The following is a 22,148-nucleotide window of genomic DNA, read 5'->3' on the forward strand; positions in this document are numbered from 1 at the left end:
TTATTCACAGTGCTTATTGTATTTGTTGTCTTTGGGATTCTTTCTTCTTCAAAACGAAGAGAAAGGAATACGGAGAACACACCAAGGGTAGTAGCAAGTGATTCTCTGTTTGAAATTTGCAACTATGATGAGAAAATGTATGAAAACATAGTTGAAGCAACTGAAGAATTTGACTCCAAATACTGCATTGGAGTTGGGGGATATGGAACTGTTTACAAGGCAGAATTGTCTGATGGTCAAATTGTTGCTGTGAAAAACTTCACCCACTTCCAGAAGGTGGGGTGGAGATCAGAAAGCTTTCAACAATGAGATTCGGGCCTTGACTGAACTAAGCCATCGCAATATTCTGAAACTTTATGGCTTCTGTTCCCATCCCCAACACTTGATTTTTGTATACGAGTTCTTGGAAGGGGGAAGCCTGGAGAAGATACTGAGGATTGATGAACAAACAATGGAGTTTGATTGGATTAAGAGGGTAAATGTTGTTAAAGGCATGGCTAATGCTGTGGCCTATATGCACCATGACTGCTTCCCTCCTATGGTCCATCGTGACATTTCAAGCAAGAACATTCTGCTAGATTCAGACTATGAGGCTCATGTTGCAGACTTTGGCGCTGCCCGGCTTCTTAGGCCTGATTCATCCAATTGGACCTCATTTAAAGGCACTTTTGGTTACACGGCTCCAGGTATGCTTTGTTTTCATTTCTTAAGCTACAATTATTCTGAACTTAGATAAAGTCAATTGTTAAACAGAAGCTGGAGTCATAACCATGCACTTGAGCTCGCTTTTTGTTTTGTAGAGCTTGCTTACACCATGCAAGTGAATGAAAAATGCGATGTCTTTAGTTTTGGAGTGGTGACACTGGAAACGCTTATGGGAAGGCATCCTGGGGATATGGTATCTTTCCTGTCATCAGCAGTTTCTTCACTCATACCATCATGTTCATCATCAGCAACCTTCAATCATTTACTACTGAAGGATATGTTAGACCAGCGTCTTCCATCTCCTAGGGAACAAATAGCAGCGGAAGTGGTCTCCGTTGTAAAACTTGCATCTCTATGCCTACATGCCACCCCACAATCTCGACCAAGTATGCAACAAGTTTCTCAGGAGCTGTCAACTCAGAATCCACCCTTGGTGAAGCAGTTTCACACAATAACAATAAGCCAACTGTTTGATTCCAGCTGTTATACATCCTGAAGCCTGGCATGAAATACTCCTTTTTTTTTTTTTTTGTTCTGTTCTGATTCTGCATTTTCTTGCTTTCCCATGTTTTTATCACTTAATGTTCCAATTAGTTTGTATTATCCAAGTCTCAATTGGATTTGTCTGAATCCTACAAGACATCGACCAAAAAATAAATGGTTAGCATACTGACAGTTTTCTGCCATTTGCTTCACTTTTATGTTAGATATATATTTTTAATCTCTTGATTGATTATATATTTATCTGTGCTTTCACTTTGACGGTTTTTTTTTCGGTCTGTAAACAATTCTTGCCTCTTGCTCACTTGTATTCTTGCCCAAAGTCTTATGGTATTATAGTAATAAGCATTTTCAAAGTTAAAAATATTTTCATGGTTTTGGATTAACTTTAATTAAAATAATTAATTATAAGGATTTTATAATTAATGTGTTGGATTAATGAATCTTATGTTTGTATTTTGTTGGTAATTGTGTTGAAAAGTGATTAAAGTCTTCATGTCAACGTTCCTAACGTGACTTGGATTAAAATCATATATAATGTTGGGTTTATATAATTTTTGGTGGGTGTTTTCACTCAGTTAAGATATTTTTAAATTTTTAATGATTTAATTTCTTTTATATGTTTTATCGTTGCACTCAATATTTGCTGTATTTACTAAAATTGATAATGTAAATAATTTTAGTCCGAACTTTTACTTAAATAGTTATAATAGTTTGTAAAATATACTTCAGTATATATTGAAATTGATAATTGTAATCAATTATGTATATTTTTTATTTTTTAAATTGATAATTATATTTAGTTCCAATGGTTCAGCAGTGCTAGCAACAAAACAGGCGTTGTATTTTGTTGTCTTGCTGCAGTACATCCCTATTTTTCTTAGAGTTCTACCTTTGACATCAGAAATGAAAAGAACGCAGGTGTCTTTGCTGAAACTGCATGGGCTGGACCTGCATACTATTTGCTATTATATATGCTTTGCAGTCATGTAAGCTTTGTGTCTTTGCTGAAACTGCATGGGCTGGAGCTGCATGCTATTTGCTATTATATATGCTTTGCAGTCATATAAGCTTTGTGTCTTTATTTCACTAGTTAAACTTGTCAATTATTCTCCTCCCTGTTGCTTTTGATGCTGTCTGAACCCTGTCCTTCGGCAAAGAAGCTTACTTGTAGAATCATGTTTTGATATCTGTTTTTGTTGGATGGATGATTCAGATAGTAGGGGCATTCTGGTACCTGGTAGCTGTAGAGCGAAATGATAGTGCTGGCACAACGCTTGTAAGGATATTGGTAGTGATTGCAACTACTGTGGGAATCAGCAGATGAAAGGCTACGACATATGGAAGGGCATGCGAGATTCTGTTCTTAATGAAAAGTGCCCAGTTAATGAAAATTATAATAATCCTCCATTTGATTTTGCAGTCTTCACACAAACTTTATCATCTGGTATTGTTTCATCAACTAAACTCTTTCCCAAATACTTGTACTGTTTGTGGTGGGGCTCTACAGAATTTGAGGTGAGAAAACATGTTCCTCCAAACTGTTGATTGAGAGATATAAATTAAGAAAAGCAGATAGCAGTGGATTCTGCTATGCGATATTTTGGAGGATATAATGTTTATACTAACACAAATAATTGCATTCGTATGAAACATCAATAATTAGCAGGTGGCGAGTCAATTCAGGCGTTTTCACAGTAGACAGGTGCAACATACATTCTGTTTTCATTCACAGCAGTGGAGGACCTGGGCAGTTCGCTTTATCCAAGCTGCTTGGCGGCGTTATTCCAAGAGAAAGATTATGGAACTGTGTAGGAAGAAAGAAGAGGAAGCAGAAGGGTCAGATGGATACCGTAGTAACAGTGGTGGAGGTTCATACAGCCTTGGTGGCTGTTTCTTCGCTTCTAAGTTTGCAGCAAATGCGCTTTGTGGTATTCATCGAAACCAGAATGCTAAGAGTGCGAAGGAGCTGGTGAAGCTACAGAAGCCTCCCGAGTCTGGCTTCTCTGCTGAAGTTGCAGATAGATACTGACTTCTCTGCTGAAGATGCAGATTGATACGTTACCGCTAATTTTGAGAGTTAAAATACTGTTTTGTACTCTGCTTGGAAGATTAAAAACAACGTATAATACAAACACACTCCAGTTTGGAATTGCAATTGGAAAGCTTGATGGAAGAAATGGCAAGACTGTAAAAGCTTGCTTGCTGCATTACGACAATGAATTCCCATATTTATTGCCCATTTCCTAAGCCAGTTATAGTATAGAATATTCAGGCCCATAATTTAGTTCCAATTGTCCCTACATGTTGCAGTGTGATGGTGACCTGTACCAGAAGGAATTTTTTCTAATGAACAAACCGATCCCAATGTTTGGTGGCGATTGGATTGTTATTAAATTTCAGGAGTCGGTTCAGGGGCTGTCTTGAGGCTTGGTTTTCCTTGGTCTTCCTTTCAAGCTATCAACAGTTGGATGAAGGTCCAGAAACAAATATTAATGGTCAGTCAACACCCTAGTTCACGAAAACGGTTGACAGTTGACATGACATAATGCTTCTTCACGGAGACCCAAAAGTAACAATGATTTGGACTGTTCTAAGGGACTGGAAAATTCTTTAATGGAACAGGTAAGATATGTGTTGGGATCGACCCGATTAAGTAACAAGTAAAAAAATAGAATAAATTAAGAAATTGAATAGATAAATTTAACGTGAAAAAATCGTTTCAAAGAGGATAAAAAATTACGAGTAAAGATAATTTTACTATAATCACAAAAAAAACAAATAGTATAAAAATTTAAAAACAAAGAACCTAGTTGAAACAAATAAACAAAGTTTAACTAGAAAATTATTTCTCAAATTTAACTGAAATAGAATCGTACTTAACAATACGAAACACTTGGCCACCGGCATACTTTTCAACCCCAATAAACACGAAGATACGCGGAACACAAAAGTACGTTGGCTATAAATGTAATACTTAGTCTATCTTTATAATCACCGTCTGAGCCACTAGTTTCCTTTAAAGTTGAGAGTAACCAATACTTGCCCTTACAGATTTAAGCTATGCTATTTTTTATCAACAAACTAGCCTTTTCATCATTCAGGGTCTTCTTCTTCAGCCTGCTTTTGGTTTCTTCTTTCCATGTCTTTGATTCTGTTTCGGGAACTTTTAGAGAAGCATCAACAAGACAGAAGGAACCGAATGCTCTTCTAAAATGGAAGGCTAGTCTTGATAATCAAAGTCAATCCTCCCTCTCTTCTTGGGATGGAAATGGCCACTGTAACTGGACTGGGATCATTTGTGACAAGTCTAGAAGGGTCAACCAGTTAAACCTTTCAAATTTCGGTTTAAAAGGTGAATTCTATGGTTTTAGCTTCTTCTTCCCCAAACTTAATGTTATTGATCTCAGCTCCAATTATCTCAGCTGAACCATCCCATCAGGTGTTGGTAATCTATCTAGATTAACATACCTGGACTTGTCTTCCAATAATCTTCCTGGGTATATTCCCTTTGAAATAGGAAAGCTAAGGTCTATTTCAGAGCTTCATCTGAAAGAAACATCCTAACAGGTTCGATCCCTCCTTCCATAGGAAACCTGACAGACCTGTCTTTTCTCCACTTACAAAAAAACATGCTCAATGGTTCTATACCTCAACAAATTGGAATGTTGAAGTCCCTGTATAAACTTGCACTCTCTGACAATAATCTGGTCGGTTCTCTCCCTCCCTCTATTGGAAACTTAAGCAACTTATCTGTTCTTCGCCTTCATAGCAATAAAATTTCGGGGTCCATACCAAAAGAAATTGGAATGCTGGGTCCCCTTGAAGTGATTAATTTGTCCAATAATAGTCTTACTGGTGAAATTCCTGCTTCTATAGGAAACCTGACCAAAGTATATTGTCTTTACCTTTTTGCTAACAACTTTCATGGTTCGATTCCTCAACAGATCGGAGAAATGAGATCTCTCATTGACCTTGAATTGTCACACGCAAATCTCTCGGGTTTAATCCCTGCTTCTATAGGAAACTTGAAAAAATTGTCATATCTTTACCTTCAGCTTAATACACTATCAGGATTTATTCCTTCTAGTATTGGAAACTTGACAAATCTCATTGAACTATTCCTGCATTGCAATAAGTTACAGGGCTCGATTCCTTGGGAATTAGGTAAACTCCTATCCCTTGATGAGCTACGACTGTTCGGCAACAGTCTCAGTGGTTTCATTCCAGCAGAGATGAACAATCTTACAAGTTTGAAAGCTTTTGAAGTCTCTGAAAACTTCTTGATTGGCCATTTACCACAACAGGTGTGCCTTGGCGGAGTACTGGAAAGTTTTACTGCCCATGACAATTATTTCTATTGGAACCCACCATTCTTTGAAAAGTCAAATGGGGTGGGCACCGAAAGTAGAAAGTAATATTGGTTGGCAAGTTGGGTTAAAAGTTGGCATGGGATAATTGCAATTTTGGTCCCTAATTGTATAGGGACATTGCAAGTTGATCCTTGAACCTCAACTATAAATAGGCCTAACCATTTCTTACTTTCTTCATCCCATAATTGCCATTCTCTACTTAAGGCATTATTCTCTCTCTATTTGTAAATTTCACTTGTAATTTTGGAGTGAAATATATTTGGTAGTGCTTGAGGACGTAGGCAAAATTTCTTTAACCTCGTTAAAATTCGTGTTCTTTATTATTTGTTTTGCATATTTTGTGAATGTGATTGTAGTGATTTATTGTGCTATTAAATTACGATAGAGGATATTCTGCTAGGAAAGACTTGGTATTTAAGTGATCTTCGTGATCTACCTCTCTTTCTTGGGAATTGAACTTGGTGTGATTTTTCAAGACAATAATTTTACTCTTTCACACGCTTCGCAAGAACAATTGGTACCAGAGCAGATTCGTACTTGGGGAATACGACCGCTTTACGATTACTATTCACGATATAGCACTATTCACGATACGGCACTATTTACTAATACGGATCGTTCACGATATCGATGAGTTGGGATTGAGGAGAAAATGGCAGACAAGATCGCCATCAAGAAGGACTCCGTGACAAATGCAAAATTTGAAGTAGAGAAATTTGACGGTACCAATAATTTTGGTATGTGGCAATGTGAGATCCTGGATGTCTTATGTCGCAAAGAGCTAGATATAGCCCTTGAAGAAAAACCCGACAAGATGGATGACAAGGAGTGGGCCAAGATCAATAGACAGTGTGTGGTACAATCCGCCTATGTTTGGCCAAAGAGCGAAGTACTCATCATGAAGGAGACATCAAAGAAGTTATGGGATACACTGGAAGAAAAGTTTCTAACGAAAAGTCTTAAAAATAGGCTTTATATGAAAAAGAAACTCTATCGATTCACGTATGCACCCTGTATGTCGATGAATGACCATGTGAACTCATTCAATAAAATTTTAGCAGACTTGCTAAATTTGGATGAGAAATTTGAAGATGAAAACAAGGCATTATTGTTGTTGAATTCCCTTCCTGATGAATATGATCATCTTACCACCACATTGCTTCATGGGAAGGACACGATCACATTTGATGCAGTCTGTAGTACGTTGTATAGATCTGAGTCTCGAAAGAAAGATAAAAGAGATCACGAGATACAACCGCAGAAGTCTTAACAAGAAGAGGTCGCTCACACAAAGACAAATCTGGTAGAAGGGAAAGTCCAAAGGAGACCCGCCAAAGATGAATGTGCCTTTTGCCGTGAAAAGGGCATTGGAAAAAGAATTGTCCTAAGCTACAAAGGGCAAGGCTATTTCTAATGCATGTGTAGTGAGCATGATGAGGAGTCGACTTTAGCTTGGTTAGCATGGCAATGGCATGTCAAACGGATGAGTGGATTTTGGATTCAGGATGTACTTACCATATGTGTCCTAATAAGGACTGGTTTTCTAGTCTTAAAGAGCTAGAAGGTGGAATTGTTCTTATGGGCAATGATAGTGCTTGTAAGACAATGGGAGTGGGTACAGTCCAATTGAAGAATCACGACGGCTCAATCCAAGTCTTGACAGATGTTCGCTACGCATACCTAGCAGAAGAAAATCTCATCTCATTAGGGGCCCTAGAATCTAAAGGGCTCACAATCACTTTGAGAGATGGATTACTAAAAGTAGTAGCTGGGCAATTGACGGTGATGAAAGGCACAAGAAGAAATAACTTGTACTTTTTAAATGGAAGTACAGTTATTGGATCAACATCAACAATTTCTACAAAAAATGTAGATTCAGAGGCTACCAGATTATGGCATATGCGATTGGGACATGCTGGTGAAAAAGCTTTGCAGACATTGGCGAAGCAAGGCTTGTTGAAAGGTGCAAATTCTTGCAAAATGGAATTCTGTGAACATTGTGTTCGGGCAAGCGAAGAGGGTAAAATTTGGTCCAAAGAATTCACAATACGAAAGGAATTCGGACTACGCTCACGATGATGTGGGGACCTACCAAAGTAGCTTCTTTGGGAGGTATGCACTATTTTGTTACTTTTGTTGATGATTATTCAAGAAAAGTATGGGTGTATCTAATGAAAAGAAAAGTAAAGTTTTGGATGCATTTAAAATGGAAGAAGATGGTGGAGACTCGATCGTCGAAAGGTCAAACGACTTCGATCGATAATGGTACCGAGTACAAAACGATCCATTTCTACAAGTATGCCAAGATGAGGGCATTGTGCAACACTTCACCGTTCGGGATACACCACAAACAGAATGGGGTGGCAGAACGCATGAATCGAACTATACCGGAGAAAGTTCGATGTATGTTGTCCAATGCTTGGATTGGACAAAGAATTTTGGGTGAGGCGATTACATATCGTGCCATCTAATTAACCGCTTTCCATCACCGCAATAAATGGAAAAACTCCTATGGAGATGTGGACTGTAAATCACATCGATTATGATTCTTTACATGTATTTGGTTCCACCGCATATTATCATGTAAAGAATCTAAGTTAGACCCAAGAGCAAAGAAAGCATTATTCTTGGGTATAACGATGGAGTAAAAGGATACCGTCTCGTGTCCTAATACAAGGAAAATTGTTTTCAAGAGAGATGTGACTTTTGATGAATCAACCATGTTGAAGTACAAGGATTCACAAAAGGATGACAAAACCAAGAGTACTTTGCGCAGTGGAGCTTGAAAAGGTTAACGATGATCCAACTAATATTGAAGGGACAAATGATGAAGAGGTTCCTACCCAAGAACCTCTACAAAGAACAAGATTCAATTGCATATAGAAGGCCAAAAGAGAGATTCGTAAGCCCGCTTCGCTTTGATGATATAGTGGCCTATGCACTTCCAATTACAGATGATGATGTTCCTTCTACTTACACGTATGTAAGTAACCCCGATGGTGTAAAGTGGAAGCAAGCAATGAATGAAGAAATGCGTCTCTTCATAAAAATAAGACACGGAGTTGGTGACACTACCCAAGGAAAGAAGGCAATTGGGTGCAAATGGGTATATGCAAAGAAGGAAGGATTTCGATAAAATTGAAATTGATACAAGGCTAGATTGGTAGCAAAGGGTTACGCTAGAAAGAAGGAATAGATTACAATGAAGTGTTTTCTCCAGGTTGTGAAGCATTCGTCTATTCGGATTTTGCTAACCTTAGTTGCGCAATATGATCTTGAACTAGTTCAACTTGATGTGAAGACCGCGCTTTACGGTGATTTGGAAGAGGAAATCTATATGACTCACCAGATGGATTCAAGGTTGCTGGAAAAGAAAATTGGGTTTGCAACCGACAAAGTCGCTTTATGGATTGAAGCAATCTCCGAGGCAAAGGGTACAAGCGATTTGATCGAGTTCATGAAAGGGCAAAGGTACACAAGAAGTAAATTTGATCATTGCGTGTATTTTCGAAGCTACAAGAAGAAACTTTCATATACTTGCTCTTATATGTTGATGATATGCTAATAGCATCTAAGAGCAAAGTTGAGATTGAAAGATTGAAGACTCAACTCAATCTCGAGTTTGAGATGAAAGATCTAGGAGAAGCTAAAAGATTCTCGGCATGGAAATATGGAGAGATAGAGCTCATAATAGAGTTAGCTTGTCTCGTAAGCGATTTGAAAAAGGTACTACAATAGTTTGGCATGAACGAGCGACAAAACCTGTAAGTACCCGTTGGCTTCTCATTTCAAGCTTTCGCACAACTATCTCCTTCGACGAATACGGAACGAGAATACATGTTGCAAGTTCCGTATTCTAATGCAAAGGTAGCTTGATGTATGCAATGGTGTGTACAAGACCCGACATTTCACAGCGTTAGTATAGTGAGCGGTATATGCATAATCTCGAAAAGGATATTGGCAAGTCAGAAATGGATTCTACGGTATATTCGTAAGACCGTGGATGTTGGATTACCGCTCAAGCGAGATAATACACTTGGTAAAGGTGTTATTGGGTACGTTGATTCCGACTATGCGGTGATTTGGACAAGCGAAGATCAACCACCGGTTATGTGTTTACACTTGCTGGAGGACCAATAAGTTGGAAGTCTACACTACGCTCTACGCTTGCATTGTCAACCACGGGTTTAGTACATGGTCATAATGAGGTCGTAAAGGAGGCTATTTGGTTACAAGGTATGGCTAAAACCTTGGGGTTGGTTCAGAGCATATTAACGTGTATTGTGATAGTCAAACTGCTATTCATTTAGCAAAGAATCAAGTCTATCATGCACGATAAAACATATCGACGTCGATTCCATTTTGTGCGGAAATTATTGAAGAGGGAAAATTTGTCTTCGAAGATCAAGACTGCAGATAATCCCGCAGATATGATGACCAAGGTGGTAATAAGAACCAAGTTCAAACATTGTTTGAACTTGATTAATATCCCGCAAGTTTAACAGTTGAAGAAGGCACTATCAAGTATTGTTGTCAAAAGCAGAAGAATTGTGTGAAGATAAGATTATCCTAATCAAATCTTCAAGGTGGAGATTATTGGAACCCACCATTCTTTGAAAAGTCAAATGGGTGGGCACCGAAAGTAGAAAGTAATATTGGTTGGCAAGTTGGGTTAAAAGTTGGCATGGGATAATTGCAATTTTGGTCCCTAATTGTATAGGGACATTGCAAGTTGATCCTTGAACCTCAACTATAAATAGGCCTAACCATTTCTTACTTTCTTCATCCCATAATTGCCATTCTCTACTTAAGGCATTATTCTCTCTCTATTTGTAAATTTCACTTGTAATTTTGGAGTGAAATATATTTGGTAGTGCCCGAGGACGTAGGCAAAATTTTTGAACCTCGTTAAAATTCGTGTTCTTTATTATTTGTTTTGCATATTTTGTGAATGTGATTGTAGTGATTTATTGTGCTATTAAATTACGATAGAGGATATTCTGGCTAGGAAAGACTTGGTATTTAAGTGATCTTCGTGATCTACCTCTCTTTCCTAGGAATTGAACTTGGTGTGATTTTTCAGTACAATAATTTTACTCTTTCACACGCTTCCGCGCAACAATTTCATAGGTCCAATCCCCAAAGTTTGAAGAACTGTACCAGCTTATGCAGAGTTCGGCTTGAACACAATCAACTTATCGGGAATGTATCTGAAGAATTCGGCATATACCCGAACTTGGACTATCTTGATCTGAGTGGAAATAAATTGATTGGTGAGCTATCATCAAAATGGGGTCAGTGCCACAATCTAACAAGCCTAAGGATCTCTAACAATAATCTCTCGAGAAATACCTCGAAACTTGGAAAGGCAACTCACCACGAGTATGTGACCTTTCTTTAAATCATCTAACCGGAGGCATTCCAAAGGAACTAGGAGAGCTAAAATTGTTGCTCACCTAATGTCGAGTGATAATCATCTTCGAAGTATTCCTCCGAAATTGGAATCCTATCTAGTCCTCGATCATCTTAACTTGGCGGAAACAACTTAAATGGCTCCATTCCAATATGGTTGAGGCAAGGTGAAAATCTCTTGAACCGAATTTGAGTGTCAATAGATTGAGTGGAGGAATTCCTTCCGAGGTTGGCAGCTTGTCTTTTCTTCAAATTCTTGATCTCAATCGAATTTTCTCGATGGGTAAAATACCGAAGGTAGTTGGGAACTTGAAATCTTTAGAAAAGCTGAACTTCTCTCACAATAAGCTTTTCGGTTTTATTCCCTCAACTTTTGATGATATGTTAAACTTAACATCTGTTGATGTATCCGACAATCAGTTGGAGGGTCCTCTTCCAGACAACAAGGCCTTTCGAGAGGCTTCATTTGAGGCTTTCAGAAACAACAAAGGCTTGCGCGGTAATATCACAGGTTTGGAAGTATGTTCTTCCCAATTAAGCAGTAATGTTGATCGGAAAAAGAATAGCAAAATTGTGATTGCAACTGTAGTCCCTATTTTATTCACACTGCTTTTTGTATTTGTTGTCTTTGGGATTCTTTCTTCTTCAAAACGAAGAGAAAGGAATACCGAGAACACACCAAGGGTAGTAGCAAGTGATAATCTGTTTTCAGTTTGTAACTATGATGGGAAAATGATGTATAAAATCATAGTTGAAGCAACTGAAGAATTTGACTCCAAATACTGCATTGGAGTTGGGGGATATGGAAGTGTTTACAAGACACAATTGTCTGATGGTCAAATTGTTGCTGTGAAAAAACTTCACCCACTTCCAGAAGGTGGGGTGGGAGATCAGAAAGCTTTCAACAGTGAGATTCGGGCCTTGACTGAAATACGCCATCGCAATATTCTGAAACTTCATGGTTTCTGTTCCCATCCCCAACACTTGATTTTGGTATACGAGTTCTTGGAAGGGGGAAGCCTGGAGAAGATACTGAGGATTAATGAACAAGCAATGGAATTTGATTGGATTAAGAGGGTAAATGTTGTCAAAGGCATGGCTAATGCTGTGGCCTATATGCACCATGACTGCTCCCCTCCTATTGTCCATCGTGACATTTCAAGCAAGAACATTCTGCTAGATTCAGACAATGAGGCTCATGTTGCAGACTTTGGCAATGCCCGGCTTCTAAAGCCTGATTCATCCAATTGGACCTCATTTAGAGGCACTTTTGGTTACATTGCTCTAGGTATGCTTTGTTTTCTTTTTTTAAGCTACAATTGTTGATAAAGTGAATTGTTAAACACGAGCTGAAATCATAACCATGCACTTGATCTCGCTTTTTGTTTTGTAGAGCTTGCTTACACCATGCAAGTGATTGAAAAATGTGATGTATTTAGCTTTGGAGTGGTGACACTGGAAACGCTTATGGGAAGGCATCCTGGGGATATGGTATCTTTCCTGTCATCATCAGTTTCTTCACTCACACCATCATTTTCATCATCAGTACCCTTCAATCAGTTACTACTGAAGGCTCTGTTAGACCAGCGTCTTCCATCTCCTAGGGAAAAAATAGCATCGGAAGTGGTCTTCGCTGTAAAACTTGCATCTCTATGCCTACATGCCACTCCACAATCTCGACCAAGTATGCAACAAGTTTCTCAGGAGCTGTCAACTCGGAATCCACCCTCGGTGAAGCAATTTCACACAATAACAATAAGCCAATTGTTTGATTCCAGCTGTTATACATCCTGAAGCCTGGCATGAAATACTCCCTTTTTTTTTTTTTTGGTTCTGTTCTGATTCTGCATTTCCTTGATTTCCCATGTTTTTATCACTTGATGTTCCAATTAGTTTGTATTATCCAAATTGGATTTGTCTGAATCCTAGAAGACATCGACCAAAAAATAAAAGGTTAGCAGACAGTTTAGACGTTGAATTGATAATTTCTTTTATTATCCTTAAAGGACACAAATTTGGAATTCATTCTTCACAGAATTGCAAGGACTATTATGCGTGTAAATACATGGATCCTTCAATTCTAGAAGAGATTTCTCAACAATCTCTCAAGGGTCTTATACAAAATAGTAATGGAACCAATTAACAAGTAAACATAGCCAGCAACCACCATAGAACCTGTATGGAGGCGGCTAAGATAATTAACAATTTCTATGATCATAGATTCAAAACTGAACCCCAAACGGTAATTCGCCGATTTCCTCTGTTTTGTGTAATCTGAACATCCTTGTAATGAAACAAACTAAATCTTCCTCAAGTTGCAATATCAGATCAATCAATCTTCACAGATGAGTAGATGAGCCTTGTGAACCAGAAGCAAGCATAGAAACCAATTGTACCAGTTAGCACGAAGAATGAGTAAGATATTATCAACATATACCCAAAGTATAAAACCCCAGATACTGCCTTTGTGATCTCAAGCTTTGTAAAGAAGTAGAAGGCAGCATAGAGGAATAAGTAAAATGCTGAAGAACCCGAAGTCAAGTATGATCTCCACCACCATAGGTAATCCTCACTGCATAGCTGGAAGTAGCAGAGTACGACTGTGATCTCGGCACAAGTGATAATAAGAATGACAAAGACAATGAAGAGGAAGCCAAATATGTAATAGAACTGATGCAACCATATTGAAGTGAGGATGAAAAAGAGCTCAATGAAAACAGCCCCGAATGGAAGTATACCCCCAATTAGGATGGAGAAGGCTGGGTTCATGTACCAAGCCTGTTCTGGAATTTGCCTTGGGATTTTATTAGTTTTCACTGGATCCTCAGTTGCTGGCTTCTTAAAACCAAAATAACTACCCACAAAAACGAGTGGTACTGAGATTCCAAACCACAACAATACCAATGCAAACATGGTTCCAAATGGCACCGCTCCCGAAGATTTCTGGCCCCATATCAGAGCATTCAAGACAAAGAAAATGGCAAATACAGTTGCAGGGAACATAAATGCTGTTTTGAGTGTAATTTTCTTCCATTCTGTTCCCTTGAACAGCTTATAGAGACGAGCTGAGGAATATCCAGCAAACAGGCCCATGAAGACCCAGAGTAGGAGCATGGCTGTCATTAACCCACCTCTATTTGAGGGGGACAGAATGCCAAGGAGAGCAAAGATCATCATAACAAGAATCATACCAAAAAATTGAACCCCTGTTCCCACATACACACAGAGTAAGTCAGAATTGGCTGGAGGCCTGAAAACATCCCCATGGACCAGCTTCCACCCTGTCTCATCCTGGGCTTCTTCTTGGGTTTCGAGTTGGTTATACTTGGAGATATCCCGATAAAGAGTACGAAGCATGATCATAGCCACCATCCCTGAGAGGAAAAGTATGATCATCAATGAATTAACAATTGAGAACCAATGGATCTGATCATCAGCCATTAGAAGATAGGTATCCCATCGGGATGCCCACTTTATATCACTTTCCTGCAAGATGATAACAATTAGTTTGTTGATTAGCCAAACTACATGGTATTCTTATTTTACAAAGAGAGACACAAGGCCGACCTGGAACTCAACATCATATGTAAATATGATCTCCTTTTTTTCTTCAACCTCTTGAGGAGATTCAGAACTAGTAACAGCACGTTTTGCATGGGGATCACAGGTTGTCAGACGGGTCTTCTCATTCCACTCACCTTCGTGTTCATGTTTAACACTGCATTGTACATTCATGAAATTGGTTCGGTAAGAAATGTACAAAATAAAACTAGTGGTAAGAGAGGGTAACAGATATGCCTCGCATTGTACATTCATGAAATTGGTTCGGTAAGAAATGTACAAAATAAAACCAGTGGTAATAGAGGGTAACAGATATGCCTCTATCATAGAGAATGAAATTTTTTAACCTGAATGGTTTGACCTCAAATCCAACAATCCTTGCAGAGCCTGACAATGGATCCTTGTGATATTTGACTGTAAAAGTCAAGTGATTGTGGATAAAGTGTTTTTCTTCCTTGCTCTACAAGTAAGGAAACCAAACCAGCACTGCTTGCATCATCAAATGGCAAAAATGATAATAACAAAAAAAAAAAAAGTTCTAAATAGATGCCAAAAAATCTAGCACTTACCCCAGCATACTGTCCTCTGAGACCAACATGATATCCATACTGATACACTACAGCATTTTCCTGATCAGGCCTTCTTATAGGAACAACCAATGGAAGGTTATCCAAAATCCTGTTGCAAACATATCATAGATATCACTTACTAAAAGAAGAAAGGGGAAACTACAAATAAGATTATCAAGAATGAGATCCTCACATGTTAACTCGATACTCATCGTTGATCTTCTCCTTGAAAGCCTTTGCAGCTTTTTTATCAAGAATTTTACGACATACAATATTGCACATTTGTGGTTCTCTCATTTTAAACTGTAAACAAATAATCCCTCTCAATCACTGAAAAAACAAGGCCCAGAAAAGAGATATAAAGAAGTGATCTTAGAGTCCAAACGCACCACATAAGGAGAGTTTTCAATACGATCACCACGGAGGACTTCCCCAAGATTCTCTGCACTGTCAACTATATGCTCAGGCTGACAAAAGGGTAGGAAATAATAGGAATAAGGAAGTTGAGTTTTAGTTGAAGTCAGCTTATTCACTTTCACCAACAATGGATCTCCCTGCATAAATACAGAGACAAGTTGGTTAAAGCAAAGATCCCGTAGACTGATAATTGGGAATGACAGATTCAGTAAGCTTTAATCAACATTTAAATTTCATAAATAATCTTCAAATGTTAAGCCAAATTGACCATATAGAACTAAGGAAAAAAATAAAAGCTTGAAACTTAACAGACTTAATTTCCAAAGAATCATCGTATCCAAATTCATTAAACCGAAACACCTATTAATTCTAGAGATCATAAAATACAGATCTAAACAAAACCCAATAACAGAACGGAAAATCCAAGTCAACCCAAAGATCCAAAGCACACGATAATGCAAACATTAACTTACATGCATGTCCCATGCATGCATCTGATGAAACTGACCTTTTTGAAATCTTCAGGAGCAACACCAGGGAGGTAGAAACAATGGGCTCGAAGGAAGAAGAGAGCTACCAAAGAGAATATCCATGCGACGTCAAACCTATGACCCGCCATGGTTTCTGTCCGGATCTAGATCCGTTTCCCAGATTCCCACTTTCCAAAGGAATTAAAAAGAAGAAACAAAAAAACCTTACTTTACTGAGTTGAATTTTCTTGTTTGTGAGCGAAGAAATGAAGAGAAAGTGAGGGACAAAGAGAAGAAAAAGGGTGGTTCGTTGGTAAGCACGAGACGAAAGCCCTGCGGAGAGAGAGCAGTCAGAAACTATACGTTTATAGAGGGACCCTTCCTTCCCTAGTCACCAACCGTCTGATTTAAATTCTCTGGTTTTCGATGTACGGTCTTGATCTTCATCAGGTGACCTTGACGGTGACAGTTTGGAGCCATAGGGTTTACATATGTTCTTCGTGTTTGTGTCAGTCTAATTTTCAGTCTATTCCTAGAAATGAAAACATGAATAAATTATTATTATTGACAAAGGAAGAATTTTCAGATTGATGAGCCCATTTTTTATTTCTCATAAATGAGAATAATAAATAATTGGTAAAAACCCTCACTGGTCCCTCTTAATTTCGATATTGGTCAAATTGACCCCTCTAAAAAAGTAATTTAACCCCTATCAATTTTGAAAGTAAGACAATTAAAAAGTTTACTTTTTCATTAATTTATTCTACGTTTTAATTGATATAATAACAAATTTAACTTTCAATACTTTCAAATTCTATCATTTTGGTATCGATCAGAGGCGAAGTTAGGAGGGCTAGCAGGGCCCCAGCCTCCCCTAAAATGAAAAATTATTATTTAAGCCCTTTAAAATTTTTTAAAATTTTAAATTAGTAAAGATAAAATTTCACTTTGACCCTCCTAAAATTAAAAAATTTGATTTAATCCTTTAAAATTATAAAGATATAGACTATAAAAAATTAAAATTTCATTCGGCCCCCTCTAAAAAATCGTTCTGGCTTCGCCACTAGTATCGATTATGAAAATTCAACAAAGTGCTCATTGGATATCAACAAATTTAGAATCAGGATTAAATTGACAGAATATGTAAATAGTGAAGGCTAAACTTGTTAAGTTTTTTTTAGAATTAGGATAAAATTGATAGAATATATAAATATTAAGGGCTATTATACCAACCAAAAGTATGATAACTCGATAAAGTAGTGAACACCGTAATTAATTGTTCATGATTGCTCACTCGAATTTTAAAAGGACTAAATTACTCTATTTTTTTAAAATAAATCAATTTATTTAATATCAAAATTAAAAAACACCATATAAATTATCTACCTAAATAACTCTTAATATCTATCAGATTTATCTAGAAAAGCAAATTTATTTAGACCTCTAAAACGTGTATGATTGATTCTGATACATTTTCCTTTTATATTATAATAATTGGCATAAACTAATAAATTATAAATCACATTTTCACATTTTTCCCTATCAAATAATAAGATCATAATTAATTTATTACTATTTTCATTATTTATTTATTTATGTGTTTAATATAAAGAAAAAGGGTATTTAAGTTATAAGCTCATTAAACCCAAAGAATAGACATGAAAGGACTGGATCTGTTCATGCACATTATGATGATCAAAACCCAAACGCAATAACTTCTAAAATTATTACTAGAAAAAAAAAAAAAAAGAAGAGAGGTTCATTTAAATATATGAGATTTGGTGTTTATAAAGTTGGTGAGTGATCAATCTCTAGATTAGGTGTGATGATCCAACTACGCTTAACTTAAAGATGTTGGATCTAATGGTAGTTTAAATAACAACTATCATCACAAAAAAGTAAGAACACTTTTTTTCGAAGGCAAAATCTCCCTTTCTTAATATCAAATATTGTCTTATTATCCTAAAGTTTGCTGATTTGTTATAAGCATTTTATAAATCAATTACAGAGCTATTTTTTCTATAAGCATATACTGCAGCATAGCTTGAATGATGATAACCCTCATGTCTCCCACCACAACTTGTTCTCTGCACATATGTAATTGAAACAAGTGAACAGGAAAGAGCTCAGCCACTATGATGAAGAAGATTTAAGTGCAGATACTCTATTGTAGTAAACTAACACAGAAAAGAAGATAAGTTATTCAATGCCAGGCTACCAATTGGTGTGCTCGAAATTGGGAAGGTTTAGGAGAAAAAAGGCTTTGATAATATCTCCAGGTCTCACGTGTCATGTTTTCACAAGATGCAACAATAAAAGATCCAGTGCGGAAATTGGAAAAGAAAATGCAAATGAAAGAATAAATAAAAACATAATAAAGAAAAGCTGCTCCTGGGGGTTTGATTTGCGCGAGGACTTTTGCTGTACCAAGAAGTGCTGCAGAACCTTCCGTGTCAGTTTTCATGTTCTCAGTCGAGCAACCAAGTCCGGTCTTGATATTGTGGCCACCACGAACAACATTTAAGACAAGCAGTATGAACTTGAAAAGAAAAAAGGCAGGCATCTAATCTCTATCCTTGCTTTGTTTCCTAAAGTAACTGATTATAAATGTATCTTCTTGTTAGAATATGTTTATGTAAGTATATGTGAAATTACCTGTCAAGAGTTGATCCTTTTCCAACTAGTGATAACTTAGCTTTAATAGGTCCACTTGGGGGTTTGTAGCACAAATGGATGAGATAAGGGGAATCTACAGATGTTGCAGCAACACCCATATAAGATCTCATCTTCAACTCCTTCCATTGCTCTACTGTCGAGATGTTTATATGTAGAATATCGTTGTACCAGGAAGCAATATTTGAAGCCTCTGCAGCAACGTAAAATTAAAGATTAATCATCCTTACTAATAACTGTTAAAAGAAAGGATGGTTTAACAAAAAATGCAAGGATAATGCTTGTACGAACCAAAATTAACCAATGGAAAAAGCGAATCCAAGGATCTAACTAGGGTCATCTTATAACATACGTACTAAAAGCTGACCAACGTAGTTAGCTAATTCTTGCTCCTTTTATTTCAGAATTGCGCCTACACTCGTCAACCAAGGGCAGGCACATAAAACTTTTTAAAGCCCTTTAAAGAATCAATCCACAGTCAAAGGTCAATGGTTTTTAAGAACAGAACTTGTATCTCCAAACATTCAAAGTTGACAGCTTTCTAAGAAAGATAAATACCCCTTCTAAGATTTCAATATAAACCAAAGGCACTCAAAGTTTATGGTGTTTAGACTTTTTAATTTTTATGAAGTATTTATATCCAACACTTGTATTTAACACACGGATATAGAGATATGACTTTTAAGATTTTCCGAATACATGAATTAACTTAGAAAAATTAATAATATTGTGTCAAATACATACTCATATTCAACACTCACACTCGAATTCATATAACATAAATTAAAACAGAAATTTTTTTATATTAGAAGGCTGAGTATGGCCAAGAGTGACGTCGGCGAGAGTGTGTGCCACGAACTTGACTCTTAGGAGAACACAAAGAAGCAAGTGGTAAGTAAAATCTAAGCGTAGACGAATAACGTTACTTAGTGAATAACAAAGAAGTTCAAAGGAAAAGAATGAGAAACTGATTGAGATGGCTGCAGAGACACAAGTAGATTTGCATCGAAGAAACAATTTCTTGTGGTTAAATCCTTAACAGGCACGAACCATGTTTCGACATGAATTGAGATTTGGTAATGAATCATCAGCTCGTGCAAATGAGGGATGGCATTGACAATTGACATCATTTTAAAGGGCATCTCATGTCATCTGAAGTCCGTGCTTTCACTTTATGGGTCTAGTCCTTGATTCGGCTTATTGCATTGCCACCGGACGTTGGGAAAAAATCCTAAGCCCAATCAATTTAATCTCAGCCCAAATTGCCTGAATCACGTGCCTTCGTCTTGCAAGTCCTCACGATATATACAGTGGTTTTTTCCCAGAAAATGAAAACCCCACAAACCCTATTTTCTTTTCCGCCAAGTTAGTTCTAAAACCTTACAGAACTACGCTTAAGAATGGTAGGGGCAAATCTGAAATCGGAGACGATGAAGCTGATGGACAAGAGAAGTGCAATGGAGGCTGAGATGAACGCCATAATTGAACAGCTTTGTCAACCTGGGGGTCCTGGTCTCTCTGGCAACCTCGTCGATTCCAAAGTATTTTCCTTTTCTCTTTATTTGGATATCCATCTTTTTTTATTTACTTCAATTTCGTTTTTAGGATTGAAAGTTTCAATCTTTTCTCTTTCTTGAAATTAGGGTTTCTGTATTTTCAGGGTTTTCCTCGTGCTGATATTGACATCCCTGTTGTTCGAGCACAACGGCATCGTCTTGCTGGTAGGCTTCATTTCATTATTTTCATATTTGTTAGGATGGTAGAGTTGTGCATTTGAGGAAGGTTTGTCTTAAGTATATTATTATTAATAAACTTTTTTTTTTTCATTTAATTTGAGCAGAACTGAAAAATGATCACCAGGAAATTACAGAAAAAATTGATGTTAATATTCAAGTTTTGCATTCAGCAAAACTCACGTCAACTCCTAAAGATTCAGGTTAGTAGCTCAATTTCTTGCACCATTTGTTTAGATAAATGATTTTCTGCTATGATCTTCCAATTACCTTATGTTTTCTAATGGAAGTTTAAAATTACCTATTTACCAATCCGATAGGTGTTGAAACGAATCAAAATGCATCAGTTGCTGGTGCATCAGCGTCCTTGCAAAACCTTGTTTTGAGGGATTCTTCGAGTGCGAATGATGTGGATATGATTTCTAGTATGCCCTTTGCAATGGTTGATGAAATAGCTGATGCATCTCCGGCAGCTGAGGATGGTTTACAACTTGGAGACCAGATTGTGAAATTTGGTAATGTGAAAGCTGGAGATAGTTTGCTACAACGACTTGCTTCTGAAGCTCAGGCTAATCAGGGTCATCCCGTACCTGTCATAATCATGAGACAAGGAGCATTGCTTAATCTATCATTGACTCCTAGAACATGGCAAGGCAGGGGCTTGCTAGGGTATGTCATTTCTACTTAATCTGCTTATCGGTAATAGCTTTAAATTACAAATCATGTCAGTACATCTATACCTTCAGTTTAGATTTTTAAAACAAATATTCAATTTCAAGAAAATAGTTGAGGCCAGATATAATGATTGGTCATGAACAGTAGTAATATATACTTATGCAATCAGTAGGAGAGACAAGTAGGGCTTATAGATTATTGCTGTAGTGAATATTGTTGCTTAACATATGCATGAACTGCAAAAATAAATTGCTTAGCGTTGCCTACTTATACACTTTGGAATATTTACTAATTTGTGGATGATGGGGATCTATGCAGATGTCATTTTCGTATCATGTGATTTTTCTGCATCAATGGATCAGAATACAGCAATTTGGTTGCCTTTATCTGTTAGACAACACTCAGACAGGCACATTGACATGATTTTTTTTTCCGTCTATATATACCTTGGATTCTTGAGGATATGCCAAATATTTTGTTTTTGAATGAATCCAATGTTTCTCTTGCACTGCTGAGATGGGGTTTTTTTTAAGCTTTTAGATTGATCCTTCATTATTCCGTGTGCTGTGAGGTAAGGAAAGCTACTGCTGCTGTTATTCTGTCACTTGCTTGTACAACTCAAATCTATGTCAAGATGAATGAAGTTAATTTCTAGTAGGTGTTTCAGAGTCATAGGTTTAAGGAGAAATGACTGATTTTTCAGCTAAATGATTAATTGAGTTCTTGTTCTTAAGAAGCCATTCTTCTTGATAGGAACTAGGAAGCCCCTAATATTAGCTAGTGAGAGTTTATCAGAAGGAACATGGCAAACTATCCCGTAACAAATAGTTTGTCAACTTGAATTTGAGATTTTTGAAGCATGCTTACATGGAGATCAGATTCAGATGCTTACATATGAGGTAGCCGGTGATATAGATTATATCTTAGGGAAGGGTTGTAGGACCTTGAAAGTTTTATGTACACTGTTAATTTGTAGGCTTGGTTGGAGGGAGGTTGGGTTTGTTTGTAATGCAAGTTTGGTTTAGCTTTCAATGAAAGCTGACGCGGAACGTAAAATTA

General features: G+C 37.2%; 5 protein-coding genes across 5 annotated transcripts; 3 read left to right on the forward strand and 2 right to left on the reverse strand.

Annotated features, from left to right (window-relative positions):
* Positions 1 to 26: 26 nt before the first annotated feature.
* LOC108471505 (probable leucine-rich repeat receptor-like protein kinase At1g35710) lies at positions 27 to 12,827 on the forward strand. Its single transcript, XM_053028673.1, is given in 8 exon segments — positions 27 to 281; positions 283 to 686; positions 801 to 1,119; positions 4,919 to 5,538; positions 11,159 to 11,173; positions 11,176 to 11,529; positions 11,749 to 12,279; positions 12,385 to 12,827. Coding segments are annotated over 8 exon segments (2,790 nt in total). The 5' UTR covers positions 27 to 135; the 3' UTR covers positions 12,786 to 12,827.
* On the forward strand, positions 2,177 to 3,556 carry LOC128293150 (probable cyclic nucleotide-gated ion channel 5). The gene is made up of 2 exons (XM_053028698.1): positions 2,177 to 2,724; positions 2,876 to 3,556. The coding sequence occupies exons 1-2, from the start codon at positions 2,530 to 2,532 to the stop codon at positions 3,236 to 3,238; spliced, it is 558 nt and encodes a 185-aa protein (XP_052884658.1). The 5' UTR covers positions 2,177 to 2,529; the 3' UTR covers positions 3,239 to 3,556.
* Positions 12,828 to 12,956: 129 nt separating the features above from the next.
* On the reverse strand, positions 12,957 to 16,600 carry LOC108470408 (transmembrane 9 superfamily member 10-like). Its single transcript, XM_017771703.2, has 7 exons — positions 16,047 to 16,600; positions 15,511 to 15,675; positions 15,315 to 15,424; positions 15,122 to 15,230; positions 14,900 to 15,012; positions 14,559 to 14,709; positions 12,957 to 14,477 (listed from the first exon to the last, which is right to left on the reverse strand). The coding sequence occupies exons 1-7, from the start codon at positions 16,155 to 16,157 to the stop codon at positions 13,320 to 13,322; spliced, it is 1,917 nt and encodes a 638-aa protein (XP_017627192.1). The 5' UTR covers positions 16,158 to 16,600; the 3' UTR covers positions 12,957 to 13,319.
* Positions 16,601 to 17,940: 1,340 nt separating this feature from the next.
* Positions 17,941 to 19,108, reverse strand: LOC108473098 (putative leucine aminopeptidase 1). The gene is made up of 3 exons (XM_017774659.2): positions 18,973 to 19,108; positions 18,664 to 18,874; positions 17,941 to 18,095 (listed from the first exon to the last, which is right to left on the reverse strand). Exons 1-3 carry the CDS (start codon positions 19,019 to 19,021, stop codon positions 18,011 to 18,013), a joined length of 345 nt encoding a protein of 114 aa, XP_017630148.1. The 5' UTR covers positions 19,022 to 19,108; the 3' UTR covers positions 17,941 to 18,010.
* Positions 19,109 to 19,835: 727 nt separating this feature from the next.
* On the forward strand, positions 19,836 to 21,825 carry LOC108473682 (uncharacterized). The gene is made up of 5 exons (XM_017775386.2): positions 19,836 to 20,222; positions 20,342 to 20,402; positions 20,522 to 20,617; positions 20,735 to 21,083; positions 21,408 to 21,825. Exons 1-5 carry the CDS (start codon positions 20,082 to 20,084, stop codon positions 21,427 to 21,429), a joined length of 669 nt encoding a protein of 222 aa, XP_017630875.1. The 5' UTR covers positions 19,836 to 20,081; the 3' UTR covers positions 21,430 to 21,825.
* Positions 21,826 to 22,148: the final 323 nt, after the last annotated feature.

Source organism: Gossypium arboreum, chromosome 5 (assembly GCF_025698485.1).
Source record: "Gossypium arboreum isolate Shixiya-1 chromosome 5, ASM2569848v2, whole genome shotgun sequence".
NCBI classification, from domain to species: domain Eukaryota; kingdom Viridiplantae; phylum Streptophyta; class Magnoliopsida; order Malvales; family Malvaceae; genus Gossypium; species Gossypium arboreum.